The sequence below is a fragment of the Oryzias melastigma genome, linkage group LG6, assembly GCF_002922805.2.
Source record: "Oryzias melastigma strain HK-1 linkage group LG6, ASM292280v2, whole genome shotgun sequence".
Classification (NCBI taxonomy): domain Eukaryota; kingdom Metazoa; phylum Chordata; class Actinopteri; order Beloniformes; family Adrianichthyidae; genus Oryzias; species Oryzias melastigma.
Window position 1 is genome coordinate 31,634,334 of NC_050517.1, and position 20,745 is coordinate 31,655,078.

Sequence of the window (20,745 nt, forward strand, 5' to 3'; positions counted from 1 at the left end):
TTAAACAGGAACCTGTTTATATTTTTAATTATTTTCGAATGGTTAAAAAATGAACCATTAACTAAATGACTTGACATATATTTAGGAGACATTTTACTACTTACAGTGACCAAAAAGGTAATTTTTTAAAATATTTTTTAAACTTAGATAATATTTGTTATTTTTGTCAACATTAAAACATTCTTTTTGTCAGAGGGTAAAAATGTAGAAAAAAAATCTTGTTCAAAATTTGTATTTATTATATAGTCAAAGCTGCTTGTTCGGTGAGTTAACAAGTCATCAAAAATACTCAGAGATACAAAGACAAAAGAAAACAACGTAAAGAAATAATTGGAAACTGTGTTAAGTTATTGAAATAAATAAGAATTAAATTGGCCTCAGCATGGATCCCTGAGGTACACCAAAGTTAATAACAAGAGCTAAATTGCATTGCCCAATGGAAAAAATCTGTTTATATTTCAAACTATTTTAGAGCAATAAAAAAAAGAACCATCAATCAATGACAAGTCGTTGACTTGTTACATTTAGCAACTTTTACTGGTGTACATAGACCAAAAAAGTTAGAGTTATTGAAAAAATCAATTAGACTAAACCAATTTTTTTAGTATTTTAAAGCATTTGGGGCAAACATTAATTTCTGAGATTTTTTTGATAAATAACAATGACATCTGCATATCAAACTGTAAAATAAACTTAAAGTGAGAGGCGCCAACAGTCCGTACTTTGAAGGGTCGGTTCACGTAGTAGTCGGTGGTGATGTACGAGTCCCGTCGGGTCTCTCTGAGCCGCTCCAGAGGTGGAGGCTTCACATAGACGATGTAGGCCTTCAGTTCATGGGTCCTCACTGCCTGAATGGCCTAATCAATGAGAACAGATACAGTTAAAGGAAACCGTCATTCAGCTTGAGATCATCGGTCTTCTCTCTGGACTCACGTTCGGTTCTATGTCGATGACGCAGATCTTCCCGCTGCTCAGGACATGGCGCGCAGACTCGATGCTGGTGCCGTAGAGATTGCTTTTGTACTCCCCGTACTCCAGAAACCTGTTTGGCAGATTCTCCTTTACACAAAAGCTGTTTGTCTCTTCTTGACTCTGGATGATTTACAGCATTATATCAGTTTGCTCGTGCAGCAGCTTCACCTGTTGTTGTAGACCATGTTGTCAAAAGCCTCCCGAGAGGTGAAGTAATACTCCCTGCCGCTCTCCTCGTACCCCCTGGGTGCTCTCGTGGTGTCTGATGATGGCATTAGGACAGAGAAACGATTAAAAAAGAAAATTACAGTCGTGCAAAAGTCGAAACATCATCCATAAAGGCTGTTTTCATGTATGATTACTGGTAATAGAAATACAGAAATAAAACAGTATTTTTGTTAGAGGGTTTCTTTTGTTGGCGTCATCATTTGAGCTGGTAAAATTAGTGATGCCGTTCTTGGTTCTTTCAGTTTTTTCCTGAGCATGTCAGGGATAATATTTTGCTGGCCAGTCCTCTCCTTGGACGATTAGCGGCTGCCTTGAAAGTAATCCTCTTGTGAGTAATCTTTCTCTTTGTGGAAATTGTTTGGATTTGGGTCTGTAAGCCCCTCCAGATTGATGTGCAGCAACAGTTTGTGAAATTGTGGCTGATGTTTCGTCCTCTCGATTTTAACCCTGCGGTTGGAGGATCCGGGTGTATGGGGGGGGGGTTGTCAGAAACCTGAGAATCCAGAGCCACATGTTGCTCTTTGACCCCTCCCTTGAGGCCCCCATGATGATAAATAATAAAATTTTACTAATTTTTAGAAGGAAAATATTTCATGGCAAGGCTCCTGACTACAATACCCATAATGCTCAGACAATCAAGCGTTGGGGCTGAGCCCAAAGCCGAACATTTTGACAGATTTATAAGCTCTGTTTACCACAGAAAATCAACTGGAGGTCAGTTAGCAGAATTCACACTATAGGCGCTTCAGATTTTAAGGCAGACTTGTTTATTATTGAACAAAATTTAAGAATTTTAAGCAGGAAACATAAAAAAAAACACATTAAGGGTCACTTAATTAGCTCAGATTTAATTTTTTGTTTGTTAGATCTACACAATTCTGGCTGTTGTGCACCAATTTTAAAATTACCTGTGTATAGTAATCTTTTTTTTTTATCTATCTCTGCTGACATCACTACCTACTACTACATGGGGTGCAGGTTGTCCTTTATTTTGAAAGGAAGTCATATTAATCTCTGTCAAAAGTTATTGACTACTCAAAAAAAGCTTTCTTTTATGTTTTATTCATGCAAAAAAGTGTAAGTTTAATTATCATAATAGTAACATTGACATAAATGCAGATTTCGTGACTCCTACAGGGTTGCAGTTGGTGAGAAATCGATCCGAATGCGTCTTTTTGTGTTGAAGTTCCTAGCTAGCTTCTGGTATAGTTAGCATTTCAAATCGAATGGAAGAAGTAGCACGGGACTTGGAATTAGCCTCATAATTTTTGCTTTTTTTGAAAACAGATGTCTACACCTTATGGCTTTTTCCTTTCCAACAGTGAATTGTTTTTGTCTCCAATTTACATTTGAGATTTTTTACACCGGGTGCGCTTCCTGACACAACCCTGTATTTTATACGTGCCGGGGATCTGCACAGGAAGACTTTTGTGGCTATATTTTTATTAAAAAGGATTCGGCAATATATCGCAATATTTCTTTTGGCGATACCTGTATCGATTTAAAATGTTGACAAGACAATATTTAATTCATTATTTGTGAGCGTCCTTCAGCGTCTTTTATTTTCCACCAAAATTCCCGACCGCTAGTTAGCAGCACAGCACACTGAGCTTCTTTGAGCATCTCTACACTACACCAGAACTACAACAGGATCTGTTAAATGTTCAGTCACCCTTGACGTTTTTGTTGTTATGAGACATGTACTACTTAGTTTTGACTTGGAATGGGTACCAAAACGAAACTCTATGCCAGGTTGCTGCAAGTATCACATAAAAACACAGATTGCTTTGGTTTGTAGCAGGTCTCTGTCAAAAGGCTGTCGGTGGAGCGAGCAAAAGTTCTGCTGAACTTCTCAGTAATCGATTCTAGTTCAGCAACCTGATGGATCAGAGTGAGGTGTACAACACTGTGGGAAAAAAGGCAGTCCTGATAAACATATTGATATATCATGATACGTATTGTATCGTGAGACATGTATCAGGATATATATTGTATTGTGAGACACGTTTTGGGACACATATTGTATCCTGAGGCATGTATCATGATAAATGCAGAATAGTGATACATGTCGTTTCGCGAGACATGTATCGTGATACATATATCGCGAGACACGTATCGGGATAAATATCGTATCGCGAGACACGTATCGGGATACATATCGTATTGTCATACATACAGTATATCGTTAGACGTGTATCTGGATACATATCGTATCGCCAGGCTCTTGCCAATACACACTACAAATTTGTTAGGCAGTAGCATAGGGTTCCACACTGGAGAGCCTCCTGGAAACTAAGCCCTGATTCCCCATGTGCCAGTCCCTCCCACAATCAACAAAGCTTTCCAACCACAGAGAGATTGTAAGTAGGGCCTGACTTTAACGTTTTGCTTTAAAGGATTAATGAATTAATTGTACATACGAGGCACCGCCCCCTGGAAGAGGTTTGGGTTCATCTCAATCAAGCGCCTCCGCAGTTCGCTCACCCCTACACCAGACGGACCTGTGGAAGAACGCTTTTTGTAAAAAAAATCCACCAAAATCCTGCTCAATCTGATTGTCCGGTCTACCTAAGATGGCGATGAGGCGGTGCACGTCCTCTGGGTGGCGTTGGTAGCGCACCACTTCCTCGTATGGGCTGTTGAGGGCGCTGTAGCAGCTGCTGGGGCAGCGGGTGGGGCAGGACGGCTGGGTGGTGCTGTGGGCGCGTCGCCGACACAGACGCATGCTGCGCCTGAAGCCAGCTGATGGAGGGAAGAGGACCATAAACAAACAACCAAAACATAAAAATGCAGTCTGTTGTTACTGCTGCTCCAAACCTACCCAAGTAAACTCCTTCAATGTTGCTGCTGTAGTCATCCTCCTCTAGAGGGAAACGGAAAGACACGTGGAGATCAGCAAAGAAAACTAAATATAATACAGCTTAATCCAGCCAAGAATTTGGATTAAAAAACACAACAGAGTCTAAAACTAGAAGAACGAGCCACGCAGGGGAATGTAAGGAGCCAGATGTTGCATTGGTGTTGAGAAATTGAGCTTAGATTAAACAGGACTCCATAGCAACCATTTAGTTTTATTCATGTCTTGTTCTGATGCATATGTGCACCAATTTTCAGATCTCTACCTCAAAGTAAATTTCAAAAGTTTCCTTAGCAACCAATGTTTTTGGCCAATAGGAAGCATTTTAATCACATGAAATGACCATTCTAATCACAGACTAGGCCTTTACCAATACTATTTGTGTATTCATTTGATAAAAATTGTGACATTTCTTTCTTTTTTACTATCAAGCCATCTTGCTTCAGGGCGCAACAGGAAAAGTGTGCAAATGTGAGAACATTTATTGGACAGTTTTTAAATTGTTCCTCTAAGGTCAAACATTGACTCAAGATGGCTCTAGGTGTCCATATGAATGAACATTTATGGAGATTGTTGTTGCATCTTATTTAACTTGAACCTCCCACGGTTGCCATGGTGATCATACAAGATGCTCATAGTGTCTGATTTTGTTTTTTTACATTATGAGGTGTTTTGTGACTTTTGTAGACTTTAAAAGAGATCAAAAATCGACTTGTTTGGGTAAAAGTATTCACTTTTGTTTTTCTGGAGGTTGAAGTGAAGAACAAGTCAACGGACGTTATTTTGTGTCGTCCAAAATGAGGTGATATGTCTATAAATTGAATTGGCTCTTTAGTTGTTCACCGACTTATTGCTTAAAACTTTTGAAAACTTTTATATATTCACATAAAGGGGTTAGAAGAACAAAACTCTTGAGATTTTCTCACCTTCTCTGAGCTCCTCTGACATTTCCCATCAGACATTAGTCAGAAAAAAGCAACAATCACAGTTTTAGAAGGAGGACACTCAACTAAGAGCGTCGGCGATCCAAAACAGACAAAACCAACAGACTTACCCACCAGATTCAAAGGCCTCTTCATCTGAAGGAAGAAAAACACACAAATCAAAAACATGGAAGCCAAGTGTGCATAAAAGCTGACTTAAAAACAAAGAAATACCTGCTTCAACACATCTGTCGTCAATGGCCATCATGTCTTCTTCTGTGGAAATAATAGGCATAAGCGATCGTCAATGAAAGCTAAGAAAAATCGCTCATAAAGTTTGTCCTTACCTTCGTCAACAGTGCTCACTGTGGTTAAAAACAAGGAAAATGGTCAGTTAAGATGTTCAGATGAGTAGGAAAAAAGCAGAAGTGAAGACTTGGGAGACTCACAGGTCTGCATGCAGAAGTGCGGCTGGTACGGCTGAGACCACCAGAACTCCCTCTGCTTCCTGTGGTCACATGTTCGAAAATAATTTACTGAAATTTACAACTTACAATCCAAGAAATATTATTTACAGACAAGATTCCAGTTGGTTCACCCTTAAAATGGTTGGGTAATTTCTGGTCATCTGACATTTTTTGCTTATACAATTATTTATGGTGTTCCACAGGGATCGGTGTTTGGACACCTTTATTTTGTTCCAACATAAGTTTAAGGGTTATCATCAGAAATCGCATGAGGCTCCCAACTCTAGATACTTATTGAAGTTTCAATCCAGAGAACACAACTCCCACATGTGAATTTAACCCTAATAGGCAGGAACTTTGGGAATAACTTAAACCGTTTGGGGTTTTAAGAATATCACTTTTAATGGATATAGATGGAGTCTCTGAACAGGCTAACCGTTTGAGCAGATTGGTGGAAGGGATGAGGCCGGCGCACGTAATGCTGCTGGGCAGTTTCTTGGCTTGCCACCAGAGGGCGTCGGTCTGATCCACGATCTCCAGGACGTCGCCTTTCTTGAAGCTGATGCCGGCGTCAGCACAGGGGATGTTGGGGTCCTGCTGCGGGCTGTAGTCAGTCATGGCGCGCATGTACAGCTGAAACACGGCAGCGTTTATGTTAGAGGTTTTGTTCAGGAACACACAAATGCAGTAGAGAGCAGCACTCACCATAGTTTGGTTGTGGACGGGCCTCTCTGTGATGGGAATGACCTTGAACATGATGGTGCCGTGGGACCGAGCTTGCTAATTGGATAAAAAGAAACCGTATCTTAGTGAAGAAACTAGAACAGTTAGGGTTAAAACTATTGTAACTTAAATAAATACAGTGAATTAGCTATTTGAGTGTTTCGTATCGCGTAAAAATGGCGGCTGAATTGGCTTCATTTCGCAAGAGCCGGGTGACGTCACAGTTTATGAGCATTGTTCAATGATATTTAACGGCATCCTGTTAGATTAGCGATAGCGTCTTTAAAGCATTCATTCACTTTTAAGCTAGCTCGCCGATTACCTTATTAAATTTAGCTTCACTAAGTTTAGCAATATTTCCTTGTTGGTAAAATGTATCCAAAAGTTATGTTTAGCCATAGTTTTTCTCCCAAAATTTTAGAGATTTTTTAGCTTATTTGGCTAATTTAGCACTTAGCCTTCAATTAGCATTCCAAGTATTTATTTGAAAATTTCTTTCCTCAGCATTGTTCAATGTCATTTATCAGAATCCTGCTAGATTAGCGATAGCTTCTCTAAAGCATTCATTTATTTTATGCTAGTTGGCGTTTACCACGACAAATTTAGCTTAGCGAAGTTTAGCAATATTTCAGTGTTGACACCATGTATCCAAAAGCTATGTTTAACTATTGTTTTTCTCTCTAAAATTTTTGTGTTTTATTTTTTTCATTTCTTAACCACAGTTCAAAAAATTAGCTTATTTGTCTAATTTAGCATTTGGTCATTAAATAGTATTCCTAGCATTTATTTGAGCTTTTTTCTTAGCATTGTAAAATGTCTTTTATCAGAATCCTGCTAGATTAGCGATAGCTTCTCTTAAGCATTCATATATTTTATGCTAGTTGGGCATTTAACTTAACAACTATAGGACCAATACATTTACCAATATTCCCTTGCTGGTAGTTTTTAGCCAAAACTTGTTTCAACAAAAGGTTTTTTTTACATAATTCAACAATTTGTCAGCACTCTTATTTTTTAAACTAACTTTTTACTTTCAGCATTGATAACAAAATTAAGTTTAGTTTACTAGTATATTTTAATACTGGTTTAGCATTGATCATTGATTAAGTTTCTCAGCATTTTACATCATATTTTCCTTTAGCATTTTCTTTGCTTTATGTGTTAGCTTTATCCTTTCTCTTCGGCAGGAGTGGTTTTTGTATTGGTAGTTTTATTGGTGCTTTTGTGCAATGCCCTTTCCTTAATCTATCTAGTTCTTAGAAATCCTTATATCTAGCAGAAAAATAAAAAAATAAAAGTATGTGCCAAAAAATTTACCACGACTTGAATCACTTGTTCGGGCTCCATTCCGTCAACCGGAAACCCGTTCACTTCTACAATCCGGTCTCCTGCATGAAGCAGACCTGAAAACAAACAAATTCAGACTCAGTTTTTGTTTGAATTTTACATCAAATAAATTGTAGTAGATTAAGTTGGTCAATGACAGAAGAAACCTTACCACTGCGATCAGCCAGGCCTCCATGGATCACTCGAGCCACGAATATCTCCCCTGTGATCTCGTTTCTCTTTATCGTCGCTCCCTGTTATAAAAAAAAAATCAGATTTTAGACACTCCTCCTTTCTCTATTTTGCTCTGAATGAGTCAAACATTCTTTGTAATCTTTAAAAGTGGCGTGAAGGATCAAATGTCAGCAGCAATCTTATTTTAAAAATTGCAATCGGCTTTTTCTTGATTCAACTACCATCCTGAACTAGATCTTTCGATACTGTATCATAAACAACAACAGTTTAGTATTTTGCAACATTTTACTGGTAACCAAGGAGTGACCAGATCTCTGAAGAAAAGTTGGAGAAGTCCTTCAGAGAACTTGGAAATCCTTGAACCACTTTAAAAGATAAAAGAAACGTCTGGATTTTTGGAAGAATAATGAAACAAAACAATGGAGCAAGTGGTTGAAGACTAAAAAAAAAGAGGTATTTCTATTGAGAAATAAAGGAAAGCCCTTGACTGGGACAGGATTCACAGGTGTGAAATGTATGAAGGGGCCAGACATAGACCACCAAACCAAGGGAACAAGACGGATGTTCTTGCATGAAAACAGTGAATAAAAGATGAGGAAAAGCAGGACAAACTACCGCTGCTTTAAGTGCAGGTTGGTGATTCGCAAAGAACTGGAAGAGATGTGCAAAAATCCATCATGGATGATCTTCAAGTCGCCTTCTTCCTCCTCTTTTTCCTCCGTTTGTTTGTGCGACCTCCTCCTACGGAGTTGGGTGTCTCTCCATCCAAAACTCCGTTGGGGAGTGCGTGCGACCCCCGATGGATGTCGTGTTTCTTCTGCTGCAGAGGAGCGTACCTTGTTGACAGCGCAGTACGAGGAGATCCCTGGTAAGATCCAGAAAGACATCCGGCCACCTGGGAGGTGGAGGGGGCGTCCAGCGAGTTACTGCTGGACAGGGAGGAGGTGCAGGAGCATCTGGACGGGTGGGTCAGAGCCGAATGGCGCTCGGAGTCCGTAGGGTTCAGGGGGCTGAAGTCGGATCGGGAGGCGACCAGGAGCGTCTGCAGGCGATCCACCACCTGCGTGAGGAGCACCAGAGCTTGGGAGTTGTCCTGAACTGTCTCTGTGATGCGCTCGGTGGCAGCGGTCATCTTCTCCCCGAGAAGCTTGATGTCTTTTGTGCTGCTCTCCATGGAGCTGGCGGCCAGCTGGACGGTGGTCCTCAGCTCGTCTAGGCTCTCCTGCTTGGCGAGCTCGATGGGGGAGTCGTCCAGGAGACGGTGAGGACGCATGGGGCTGGGCGGAGCAGTGTGGACACGGGGGCTTTGAAGTCTTCCAGGAAGACCTGGATGGAGGTACTCCTCAACGTTAGGGTGGTGCGGAAGAGTCCCGTTCCACCTCTGGGAGGTGGGATAAGGGGCGTTGGTAGAGAATCTTGCTTCGTCAAATCCTTTCACGACATTGTCTCCAATGAGAAAAGAGAAAGAGTCAATCCTTGACAAATTAAGACTGGATGGATGATGGATGATGGATGGATGATGGATCGATGGATGGATGATAGATGACCAAAACAAGGGTTGCATCTTTTCTTACCGATCCAAACGGAGCGGTACACTGACGGCGCAGACCGGTTTAGCCTTTCTTCCCAAAGCAAGTCAGTGCAACAAACCCTACACCGAAAGTCCGGCCTGTGCCGTGGTCGGGGGCACTGCAGCTGGGGTTGGCTGCCCCTCCAGACGCCGCAAGACTCCTTCAGTCCCTCCCCCCTGAAGGGTTCAACTCTGGGAAGCCTCCCAGGAGGGTGGACTCCCTCTCTGGAGCTTCTCCAACACTTGGGAGACGTGACTCTGCAGTTGCAAAGCTGCGAGACAACAGAAGTACCGGAAGTCCTTGAAGTCCCAATATTGGTTTATGAACATGGTTCCCAAAACTCACCAAAATATATCCCTAGGAGGCCTTAACCCCTATGATAGAGGCTATAACACTTAGACTATGTCCAAATTAACTTACTACACCCTAACCTCTATAAGACCATTTAGTCCAGGACTATCTAATTTCCTTGATTTTACTGCAATTTGGACACATGCTAGCTACCTTTTTCCTAAACGACAAATATAACATCATCCAATAGCCAACATAAAAACCCAATAAATACAAACATTTTACAAAGACTATGAATCTGCTACTTTCTGACGGTGAAAACTTGGATGGTTATAAAAAATAGCAGAATTTTCCAAAATAAATCACAAGACTTTGTGGTCTAGAAAGCATTGATCCACAGTGGTTTTTCTAAGACTTCTGAAAATTTCAAGTGCTCTGGATTTTGGAATTATAGATTGGTACTGAAAAATTGGCCAACGCCCTTTACAGCACAGTTAGAAATGAAGGAATTCGAATACAACTTTGGATCAAGTGGACATCCAACCTAAGCTAAACCCTACCTGATGACTTTCTTGTGGCTAATTTAGCACATGCCAACGTTTTAGACGAGCCTTAGTCGAGATTTAGCCGTAAAGGGGATTCAAGTTGGATATAAAAACAATTGATTTAACCCATTTACGTTATATTTTAGTTCAAATTAAAATATGTCATTCGGTGTGTTCTAAAAGTAAATGCTAAATAAAATCCAAAAAAAGAATAGAACAGTTCAAACTCTTATTTTCCAAAAGAAAAGTCTCATATCTTCAACCAGGGCCCTAAAAAGTATAAAGAATGAATGAGGTTCCCTATATTGTTAAAAAATGATAGAAGTTCATGAATCTGTCTGAAAGACTTGGAGTTCCCAAGTGTCACAATTGTAGAGCAAGTTCTTGAGCCACAAAGCCATCCGGGAAGCGCTGAAACAAAATGATAGGAGATCTTGGAGCTTAAATCAGAGCTCACCAAAGGCTGCTTGTTCTTCACCAGACAGACGATTCGCGTGGCCTCCTCATCCTCCGGCAGCTCCTCCGGCATGGGGGGTAATACCGGCTCGTAGTCCTTCTGGGCCACCGTATCGTGGGCTGAGAGCAGAGCCTAGAAAACACAACGGTCATTCAGATATGTCAACGCTTTGAGCTCAAATGAACTTCAAGTAATGGCCAGGAAAAAAAATAACTTGTAAAGAGTTCAGAACTGTCTTCTTAGAAAAAAAGGAAATGAAACCAAACAACCTAAAGATTAAAAGAAAAAAAGTGAAATCTATTAAGCCAATCTATCAAACAAACCCTGTTTGTAAAACTTGCTGTCTTTGCTTGAAAGGGAAAAACAACAGGTGCATGTGCAATGGTTGAAAATATTTTTTCTTTGTTTTGATTTATTTTGCTATGTAAGATGAAAATTTTACTTTGAATTAGAGACATGAAAATGGCTGCATGTATCCATCAGGTCGAGATAAAAAGAAAACCCTATGGTTGCTATGGTCGTTTATGATGACTTCCATGGAAAACAGAGCAGTACCTTGCAACACTGTCACCATGACAACAGTCAAGTCAAAAAGGTTTCACTACACTCTTAAAAATAGGTACAGATTTCTATATTTATTAAATACTGTCAACATATTGTGATTTTTGCTCTATTGCATTTGAGTCATGTAAAGTGCTGTATATGTTTATAAGAAATACTGCTAAATAAATGTATTTGACTTACCTTTCACCTTTACTGCTCAGCCGTCTTTGAGTCAAACTACAGCGTCACATAAAAATCTTAGTTACTTCTCTTCAACTTTTTCTAAATTTGACCTGAAATGGCGGTCCCCAACTGAACACATAAATGTCCTCTCTACGGCATTCTGTTAAAACAGAAGCTGTGGCAGGCTAAAGTGCTGGTTGCTATGGAAACTAAAATTTCACTTCAACGTAGAGACATAAAAACTGCCACACATGTTCATTGGCCGAAGATAAGAATTTTTTTCTATGGTTGCTATGGGCTCATCATTATTGCAGGGGCAGCAACTGACTTTACAGTATAAACTTTGGGCCCATTACAGAAAAACTGAACTGAGTTTCAGAATTTCTACACATGACCAATTTGTGTACCTTTAAAATACATACTGATGCTCACAGAAACAACAACAAGACATGTTGCTTTATTGGAGCTTTTAAAAATTATAGAAATTGTCAACCATAAAAAACACAAAAATACAAACAAAAAAGCGCTAGAAAAAAGGAAAAAAACTGGGTTTTAAATAAAACCTGCTGTGCTGATTTGTTATTTGTCTCCATATATTGTACAATAATTTAAGTTGTACAGTATCATTGTTGTCTTTGAGTGATGTGTGAAGTATTGCAGACATGGTTCTGACCTGCAGGTGTGGTTGTCGGAGGAGGCGGTAGAGCTCTTTTGCCTCTTCAGAGCAGCATGGCAAAGACTTTATATCTATCAGCAACTGTCCCGGGAAAAAAAAACACCTTTGGAACATCAGCAAAAAAAAAAAACAAACAAGTGACACCTTACTTTCAAAATACAAACCTGAAGGGAAAGTCCAGACGCATAATCCAGATAAGGCGCAGGAGAGTCTCTAAGGCGCCTTTGCAGACACTCGTACACCTGAGGAAATGTAAACATACAACCTTGTTATGTTACAATCAATGTGGTTAAGATGTTGTTTAGTTATGGAACAAAAGACTTTTAATGTCTAAAAAATTGCAAAAAAATAAAACCTCTTTTCAAGAATCAGAGGACAGATTCCAATGTTGGGGGACATTTCAGAACTAAAAAAATGTTCTCGCTATGACTTGTTGGAAAGGCTCACACTACAGTGATTCTCCTGCTGCTTTCTACACATTTGTCAGCACATAAAAACTCAATCACACTTTCAGCGATCTTGGCATCAAATTATTCAGCTCATTCAGAACATTACTACTTGTACTTTTAGTATTCATAAACAAACTTGATAGTTCTTTAAATATTGAGGAAAATATTCCCCATAGGAAATAAATGAAAAATTCCTCAAAAAATTGCCTCTTCAAAAACGTTGTGTACTTTAACTTGTGAACTTGTGCAAACTTTCAGATAGAGAAAATTCAAACTTTTAAATGTTCAGGAATCGCTGGGTTTTTAGGTGAATTTGGCATTTAGCTTTTATTTTAAAAGATAACAAAAACATTATTTTGGCAAATCAATTTTGTCTAATTTTCAAGGCAAATTTTGAGTTAAGCTAACATTTTAGCACTATGCTTGCTATTTTGGGCTAATTTAGATAGGATTCCGTTTTTTTGGCTAATTTTGAATTATGCTAACATTTTTGTATAATGCTAGCTATTTAATCTAATTTAGACATGTTTCCAGCCTTTTGGATAATTTTTAGTTAAGCTAACATTTTTGTGTTATGCTAGCTGTTTTTGGCTAACTTGACATGTTTCCAGTTTTTTGTCTAATTTTACATTTAGCTTATATTTTAGCAAGCTTTTAGCTTCAGAGTTTTCAGCTAACTGCTCTGTGATCTTTAGCGGCAACATTTACTTTAGAGCTTTCATACTTTCTTTATCGCAGGTAATGCTAAATATTTAGTTTACTCTGTTGTTCAGGTTTGAATTGGCAGTGACATCACCAATCCACTAGGCGGAGTCAAGTGGTAAACCCCGCCTTCAAATTTTCTTGGTTCACTGTTTGTCTGAATGGGATTCCCAAAGCCTTGATGTTGTAAATAAAATTCTGCCAATCTAAATACTTTTAATTTGAGAAAACAGATGTGTAGTAATAACTACAACCGATAAAGTTTTTGAAGATAACACTTTTTGTCCTTTTCAAACCTTGAGGAGGGACTGCAGCCAGGGAGCGTTGAGCAGACCGTGGAGGATCTCGGCGCCGTCGATGTCCTGACTGACCGAGCGCCTCACCTCCTGGATGACGTCAGCCAGGACCTGCCGCAGGCCTGCAGGCCCAACACACACCTTCATGACTTCACCTTCAGACACGTCTTCAGACGAGTCCACACGCCCAGCTTACCTTGCTCTCCAAGCTCAAAGTGAGGATTTGACCCCTGAGCTTCCACCGCCTGCCTCATGGTCGTCGGTCACCTGACCTTTAACCCCTTAACCACCTGCTGAGTGCCGAGCAGATGGGCAGCAAACCTGCAAATTAATGAAATCATGTTACAAGGCTGCAAGAAACTTTGTTTTAAAATGCAGTTAAAGATTCGTTTTTCCTTAAAGATCAAACATTTTTTGGTCATACTATAGTAATTGAGCATCAGCTACAGAAAACATTCATTAATGGTTGCAGTCCCACACGATTAAACCGATCTTTGGCTGCAAACAGTCAGTGAGAACAAGCTGCAATGCACAATTCCATTCATTTTTAATTATAAAAAAAAGAAAACTTAGTAAATTCCTACTTTTTTGTATTATTTTTTAAGCGGGCATTGAAGTCTGACTTTGAACCAAACTACAGGACAAGGCCTCAAGAAGTCACGTGGCGCTGGTGGCTGAATTTAAGATGTCAGTACCACATCAGTGACGTAAAAGTAAATGTGTATTAAAAGGTTTAAAAAGTTGTACTACATGATAAAAGCGAGGTTAACACAACACGGTACACTTCTCAAACGTTTTTTCTGGCTTTGTGCAATTAAAAAACGTATAACGATTAAAAATTGATTTATATGGGGCCAACTATTTCTAGTGTTTTTGTCTTAAGAGCTACTATACATCCAGAACCGGGTCGCAGGGGCAGCAAATGTGCCCAGACTTCACTCTCCCAGGTCACTTCCTCCAGTGGGGGGACCCTGAGATGTTCCCAGAGACATAGTCTCTCCAGAGTGTCCTGGGTCTTCCCCTGAGACCTCCGCCCACTGAGACATGCCTAAAACCCCTCCTCAGGGAGGCGTCCAGGAGTCATCCTGGACAAGAGCAACAATGCTAATCTCTAAGTAAAATAAACTGCAATTTAACACAGTAAAACTAGCCAGCCTAAATATTGTTTTGAGAAACGTAAAGCGCCTGAAAGTGACAGAAAAGTTGGATGATTGTAATTTCTGCTTAAAAAGGGTGAAAATTAGCTTTTTTGTTTGCAGGAACAAAAGCTGTTGAGTTGTACATTTGTACGATTAATTTATGCAATTTGTATAAAAAATTGTGCTGTACAATTCTGTTTGTACACTTAAAAGATTTTGTGATGCTTTTGTTTTGCTTTTGCTTACAACTGGTTGAGATAATGTATCACATCAGAAAAGCAGGGTAAACATGCTTTCCAAAAGTATACTTTTCAAAAACTGTCTTCAGTTTTGTACATTTAATGAACCTTTGACAGTTTAAAAAATGCTTTGTACAGAGCTGAATGTTTCCCGTGTTGGTGTGATTGTTTCAATGGCTACTATTCACAAATTCTATTTAGTTTTGTAAATGTAGAAAACTTGCACAGAGCTAGCTGTTTCCTGTGTTATCTTAAACGCTATAATGCTAATCTTATGCCAAGATAAATCGCACTTAAAAGAGTAAAACTAAGCATTGAGACAAAAAGCGTACAAAAGTAACGTAAAAGTAACACAAAAGTTGGATGAATGTAATTTCTTCTAGAAAAGAAAATATTTTTGTTTGCAGGACATAAACAGTTGACTTATAAAGTTTAACAATCAAAAATCCAATTGTGCGACTTTTTTGTTAATAGACTTTTTTGCTTACAATATATTTGTGCATTAGTTTACAACTGATAAAGCTTAAAAAAAAACAGTTGTAACATGTAATAAAAGTAGAGTCAACCCCAAATGACTAACAGTATACTTTTCAAAGATTTTCTGTAGTTTTGTACCTTTGACACATTTGTAACGGTTAAAAATTGCTTTGTTCAAAGCTAGCTGTGTTTGTGCGGTTCCTTTCAACTGCACTGATTTTATACTAAGATAAATCTCAAAACAGTAAAGCCACGAGCCTCAATACTGCTTCGAGAAATGTAAAAGTCGCTGAAGGAACGCAAAAATTGGATAAATATAATATCTGCTAAAAAAAAGGTAAAAAAAACGCTTTATTGTTAGAAAGTTTTCTCCTCCCCCTTCTCTCCCTCCTGGTCCAGACCGAAGGGGACCCGTGTCTCAGTGGCAAAATGATGCTAGCATTTTATGCTAATCAAGGCTAACGTATTTAGCCAACAATCTGGAGTGAAACGGTCGTAGCAAATCCATCACCAGGATTGAGTTCGTTGGATTAATGCTAATTGTACTAAACTACTGTTGTCTGACTTCAAAGAATATTGGAAAGTTGTAGATTTTTGACAGGCAATACTGCTAAAAGCCATGCTAATGCTAACACAATAACGACCGACTGCTACAGAATCAGAGATGGGCGGGGCTTTTACACTGGAGTTGCAGAACATGATGACGTGAATCTTCTGGAATGATGTGGGACTTAAACCAGTTGACCAATCACAAAATGCAACTGTAAAACCTCATTTCAACCTGTAGGGGGCATCACTCAGGCGGGTTTTGACTATATTTTCAAAAATGGTCAAAAACGTGACAAGGATCAGCAGACAGCACCTATCTAAAGAATTTTTTTTAGTTGACTTAGTGTTTGGGTACTCTTTAAAAGCTTTTATGCTAATCTTTTATTAAGATAAATCGCACCTCAAAACAGTGAAACCAACTAGCATAAATATTGTTTGGAAAAAAGTGTAACAAAGTTAAATGAAGATAATTTTTGCAACAAAAAAATGATTTTTTTTCCATTTCCAGCTTTAGCGCCACCTGCAGTAGCCATAAGGAATTACACGTAGAATTAACGCCTAAAAGTCAAAAACGTGTTTGCTGCACCGCGGAAACGCCGCAGTACGCTTTAAGTCCTCGTGACCTGTGAGTCTCTCTTCAGTAAAATCAAACTCCAAATGTCACATGCTTTTAGAAGATAAAGCGGCGAGGAGCAGCGGCTCCGGGAGATTTTCGCTGCCATCTGCAAATCTGCGGTTAATCAAAGTTACGCGTTTCTGCTCGGTTCCTGCAGCAGAACGAAGGAGGTCAGAGGTTACTGGCACACGCTGTGAAAGCTCTCAAAGGCAGCAAGATGAGCAAGAAGCGTAATCTCCTGCTGACCAACAAAACGTCAAACTTTCATTTAACAATCATCTGAACTGAATCAGTCAGTTTTTATGGATTTCTGAGGATCTTAAGATGAAAAGGAAGAGATGAAAAGGCTGAACAAGTAAAAGGAGCTGATTGAGATCTTAAATTCCAGAAGAGATAATCCAACCTCACGTCCTAACTGTTCACCTGGAGCGCCTCTGGCTTCACCGCCGTTCCACAGGTGTTGCTCCGGAGCGGACGCGGGGAAATGTGCAGGAAAATATTCCCCTGACAGCGCGCACGGTCGCACTACGCTTTCATCCAGCCGTAATCTCTCCCAATCCCACTTAATCCCGGGCAAGTGAGCCGCCTGCCTCTGGCCACCGGAAGCCGGTTCCTCCCTCACCGGCTGGCTGTTTGCCCCGGAGCCGACAAATCTCCTTAACTCAGCTGTGGGTGGAGGCGGCAGGAAACGCAGGTGCTGCTTGAGAGGATGAGAGCCAAACTCCAGAGGAAGAAGAAGAGGCAAAAATCTGGACTCACCCGACACAACAGGAGGGCGGGAAACGAAGGTTTCTCAGAAGATCCCAGATTCATCCGAAAAGTCCTGAAAATCTCACATTTTATTCTTTTTTTTTGACACATCAAATATTTACAGTTTTGAAGTAAAACATGGAAAAATTAAGAATATAATTACAAATATTTAAACTTTCTTTATAAATTAAATTACAAAATGAAGATAATTCGTATATCTTCTGTGTTTTTACAGGTTAAAAATATATATTGTTTTAAATAAACAAAACACTAAATTTACCAAATTAATCAAATTTGGATTAAATTGTCATTTTGCTGTTTTCTTTAAGGAGTAAACCAGAAGAAGTCACAGATTCCATAGAAAGTGATAACTTCAAGAGGATGTGGCCACAGACAACAAGATGGCCCCAAGATGGCGCCATAGAATCATTAGCTGGAAGTCCTCGACCAAACTTCACGCTATTTCCTCTAGACAAACACAGGAACCGAGTTACGGTTGGGAATCTTTTCATACAAATACACAAATTTAGCATCTGGCTAAAGTTGTGACATTTACGCAAACGGCTAATGATTAGTTCAATGTTGTGTTTTGGCGCCATCTTTCTTGAAACCAGTCCCTCTTGATAATTTCCATAGCAACAAGTCTTCATACTTGCCACGCCCACATTGTTAAAATATTAGTATGTTTAGCTTTGTACATTTTACAATAATGTCATTTTGGATTTTTCGATGAAAAAGTTTAAGATGAGCAAAAAGAACCTTTTTTGGGTGATTTTTGTTCCAATAAAATGTTTTAACGATAAAAACGTTTTTGTTTCCTAACCCACTAATTAGCTAGCTATTATATCATGTAGGAGGGCGGAGTCATACACTTTGACACTTAAAATTACTATATAAATAATAAAATTGGACAAAATGTCCAATGCCATTATCTGATTTTGTTAATCTAATGTGGATAAAGTTGTTAAAATTTGGGGCGTTTCAATTGTTGCCACACTTTTACTCGTAATAATTTATTTTAAAACAAAAAAAAATCTGCAAGAAATAAAAAGAAATACATTTCTTTGTTTTGTTTTTTTTTGTCTGGGCAGGGGTGCAGCTTATACTCGAGCGTAACTTATATGGGATTTTTTTTAGAACATATTTAGTGATTTGAAATGATCCAAAGAGTTTAGTCGACTTGGAAATGTTCTTTATGGTAGTTGAATTGATTAACTGATCAGGTGTTTTTCTTATTCAATTCCTGCTAAGAATCATGAAGATAAAAAAGCATCACAGTGGTTTCCATTTCACTATCATAATTATAATTTGGCTTTTTTAAGATGAAATTTATGTTCTTTTTTACCGTATTTTGTTAAATAAATTTCTCCTAAAAGAGCAAATTTTTCTCTGATGCGACTTGTTTTTTAACTTGTTTTTTTTCCCTTTGGAGTGACATATAGTCCAAAAAATACGGTACTGCAATTATCTTACCATATCTTGCAGTAAAATATTTTGTAAAACTAATATTTCTTAAAAAGTTAATTAATTTTGCTCAAATTCTGCATGCTTGTTGATTTAAAAGTATCCCCACATTATTAATGGAGTTGTTTAAATAAAGAGCAAAAAAAAAAATTCACAGAAATGAAAATATGGGTATTTTTGACCATAACAGCTTTCCATATACCAAGAAAACGACAGTTTACGCAACAAACTAGATAAAAATCTTTTTTTTAGGGTTTTTTAAGTCATTTAAACACTTGGTTTCATTCAAATTGAGTCAGATGAGTCTTTATTGCTTTTTTTTTTCAAAACTTCAGAGGATTTTCAAACGGACTCGTGTCAGTTTGCAGTTCCTTCACAAACACATGAGGTCCAGTCAGTTCGTACAGCCATTAAAAACGATGCAGACAGAACAAACAGTAAACCGTAAAGAGAGTCGCTTCTGCTGCAACAGGAACACCGTTTGGCTTTGAGCAGCTTCACGTTACGTCACTTCATAAAACACAAGGGGGAGGAAAAACAGCAGTTTGACCTCTGACCCTTGGGAGAAAACAAAAGCCGGCGCCGCCGTTCAGGAAAGAGTCGCCTCTTAAGCCGTTTCTGTGACGCACGACGGCGGGAAGCGTTAGCATGAACAGATGCTGCTGAGCGGGACTGTGGAGCACTCATGTAGTGTTTGGTTTCCCTTCTGGAATGCTCCACAGTTGAAACAACACTCAAAGCTTATCGAGTCTTCACAGTCGGGTTTACGCAAGAAACTGGAAACATCGTGCTTCTGCGAAACAAAGAAGTGTAGTGACATTTCAGATCTCCCCGTAGATTCGTAGCTTTGTTTTTTTTATAAAATCCTGCACTCAACCTGCTGCCAGAAGCTGCCAGCAGGGGGCAGTGCTGAGCCGACGACCAGAACAAAAGAAAACGTTCACGTTTGATACAAAACAATACTTTAAAGTGCAACGGATTCACAGGAAAACCAGTCAATCCAAGAAGACTTCGAGTAAGACTGTACTGGCCCCTCCCACATTAGTGGGCCTTCCTGATTGGTGGAGATCAGGCTGGGGGAGGGGTCTGCCTCCATGACAGCAGCAGACGGAGCTGTCGACGACTCGGTGGAGCGATCCCTCCGATCTGAGGAGCAGAGAGGAGCCGGTCTTATGTGACCTTCTCGTGCTGAATCTGGTAGTAGCACGCCTGGAGGGAGGAAGATCAGGAGGTTACGGCGGTCGGTGAGGACGAAGACGGTGATAATGATGGTTGTGTTGGTTACCTTGAGCGTGGTGAACATGATTCCCAGCTCTCCGTGCTGGACCGACGGGTCCATCAGGTCCTCCATGAGGCTGACCTCAGAGCCCAGGTTCCTGATCCTGAAGGAACACAAAGAACCAGAGAAATGCAAGTAAAAAAATGTTGAAATCTTACATTTGTCTTAAAACAACAAGTTAAAACCTTTGTCACAACTGCCCCCTGTACGGGTCATGTGACTAAATCTGCATTCACACAAGATGCAATTCGTGCAACAGAGGCGCCGAGTTTCAACGTCAAGTCAATATACGGAAGCGATTTGAGGTTCAGGCGCGGTATGTCCGTCTGGCAGAAGCGCGATATGAGCGGCGCGGTGTGATTTGGTTAACAGATGAGGCAACTTAAATTTGGACGCATCACGTTTGCAATTACTTGATCAACAGGTTGTAAAATAAAAACAATATGGCCGCTCGATGCAGAGGGTTTTTGACCTGAACTGTTGAAGGCGGGATATACCCTGGAGAGTTCGCCGCCTGTCACGGAGCCCATGGAGCTGGCACAATTTAGCCCGCTACGCTAGCCAGCTGGACAACAGAGCAAGCGCCATGACCCGAGGGATGGCGTAGCTATCTAGCGTCATAACCCAGAGGTCAGCATAGTTAGCTAGCATTGAAGCCCAAGGTCCGGCAGAGCTAGCAAACACTGCCACCCAGGGGCTGGCAGAGCAATCGAACGCTACCATCCAGGGTCAGACAAAGTTAGCAAATGCCGTTAGCAGGGGCCGGCAGAGCTAGCGGGAGTGTTCTATAAATCCTTCCTACCCGTGATTCTGTCCGACCTACACTTA

The 20,745-nt window shown here is 39.8% G+C and overlaps 3 protein-coding genes across 10 annotated transcripts in view; 1 reads left to right on the forward strand and 2 right to left on the reverse strand.

Annotated features, from left to right (window-relative positions):
- The window catches only part of mpp4b (membrane protein, palmitoylated 4b (MAGUK p55 subfamily member 4)), a 14,613-nt gene extending 885 nt beyond the window's left edge, over positions 1–13,728 (reverse strand). Inside the window, exons 1-20 of one of the 2 annotated variants that reach the window (XM_024281675.2) lie at positions 13,601–13,728; positions 13,405–13,526; positions 12,122–12,199; positions 11,955–12,038; positions 10,556–10,687; positions 7,669–7,750; positions 7,488–7,573; positions 6,153–6,227; positions 5,884–6,080; positions 5,430–5,488; positions 5,328–5,345; positions 5,215–5,256; positions 5,116–5,136; positions 4,984–4,998; positions 4,022–4,063; positions 3,769–3,942; positions 3,621–3,701; positions 1,141–1,234; positions 934–1,042; positions 723–857 (exon numbers count right to left, since the gene is read on the reverse strand). In XM_024281675.2, coding sequence (XP_024137443.1) covers positions 723–857; positions 934–1,042; positions 1,141–1,234; positions 3,621–3,701; positions 3,769–3,942; positions 4,022–4,063; positions 4,984–4,998; positions 5,116–5,136; positions 5,215–5,256; positions 5,328–5,345; positions 5,430–5,488; positions 5,884–6,080; positions 6,153–6,227; positions 7,488–7,573; positions 7,669–7,750; positions 10,556–10,687; positions 11,955–12,038; positions 12,122–12,199; positions 13,405–13,526; positions 13,601–13,658 — 1,704 coding nt within the window. In that variant the 5' untranslated portion in view covers positions 13,659–13,728. The remainder of the gene's footprint in view (positions 1–722; positions 858–933; positions 1,043–1,140; positions 1,235–3,620; positions 3,702–3,768; positions 3,943–4,021; positions 4,064–4,983; positions 4,999–5,115; positions 5,137–5,214; positions 5,257–5,327; positions 5,346–5,429; positions 5,489–5,883; positions 6,081–6,152; positions 6,228–7,487; positions 7,574–7,668; positions 7,751–10,555; positions 10,688–11,954; positions 12,039–12,121; positions 12,200–13,404; positions 13,527–13,600) is intronic. The other variant, XM_036212547.1, reaches the window with a different exon arrangement.
- Positions 1–20,745, forward strand: part of si:dkey-246g23.2 (solute carrier family 66 member 2) — a 271,509-nt gene that overhangs the window by 77,705 nt on the left and 173,059 nt on the right. The gene's annotated exons all lie outside the window — the stretch shown is intronic.
- The window catches only part of als2b (alsin Rho guanine nucleotide exchange factor ALS2 b), a 24,970-nt gene continuing 23,142 nt past the window's right edge, over positions 18,918–20,745 (reverse strand). For 6 of the 7 annotated variants that reach the window (XM_036212545.1, XM_036212544.1, XM_036212543.1 and 3 more), the window contains 2 exons: positions 19,924–20,020; positions 18,918–19,847 (listed from right to left, as the gene is read on the reverse strand). In XM_036212545.1, the coding sequence (XP_036068438.1) occupies positions 19,809–19,847; positions 19,924–20,020 (136 nt within the window). In that variant the 3' untranslated portion in view covers positions 18,918–19,808. Of the gene's footprint in view, positions 19,848–19,923; positions 20,021–20,745 lie in introns of those variants that run through there. The other variant, XR_004948114.1, reaches the window with a different exon arrangement.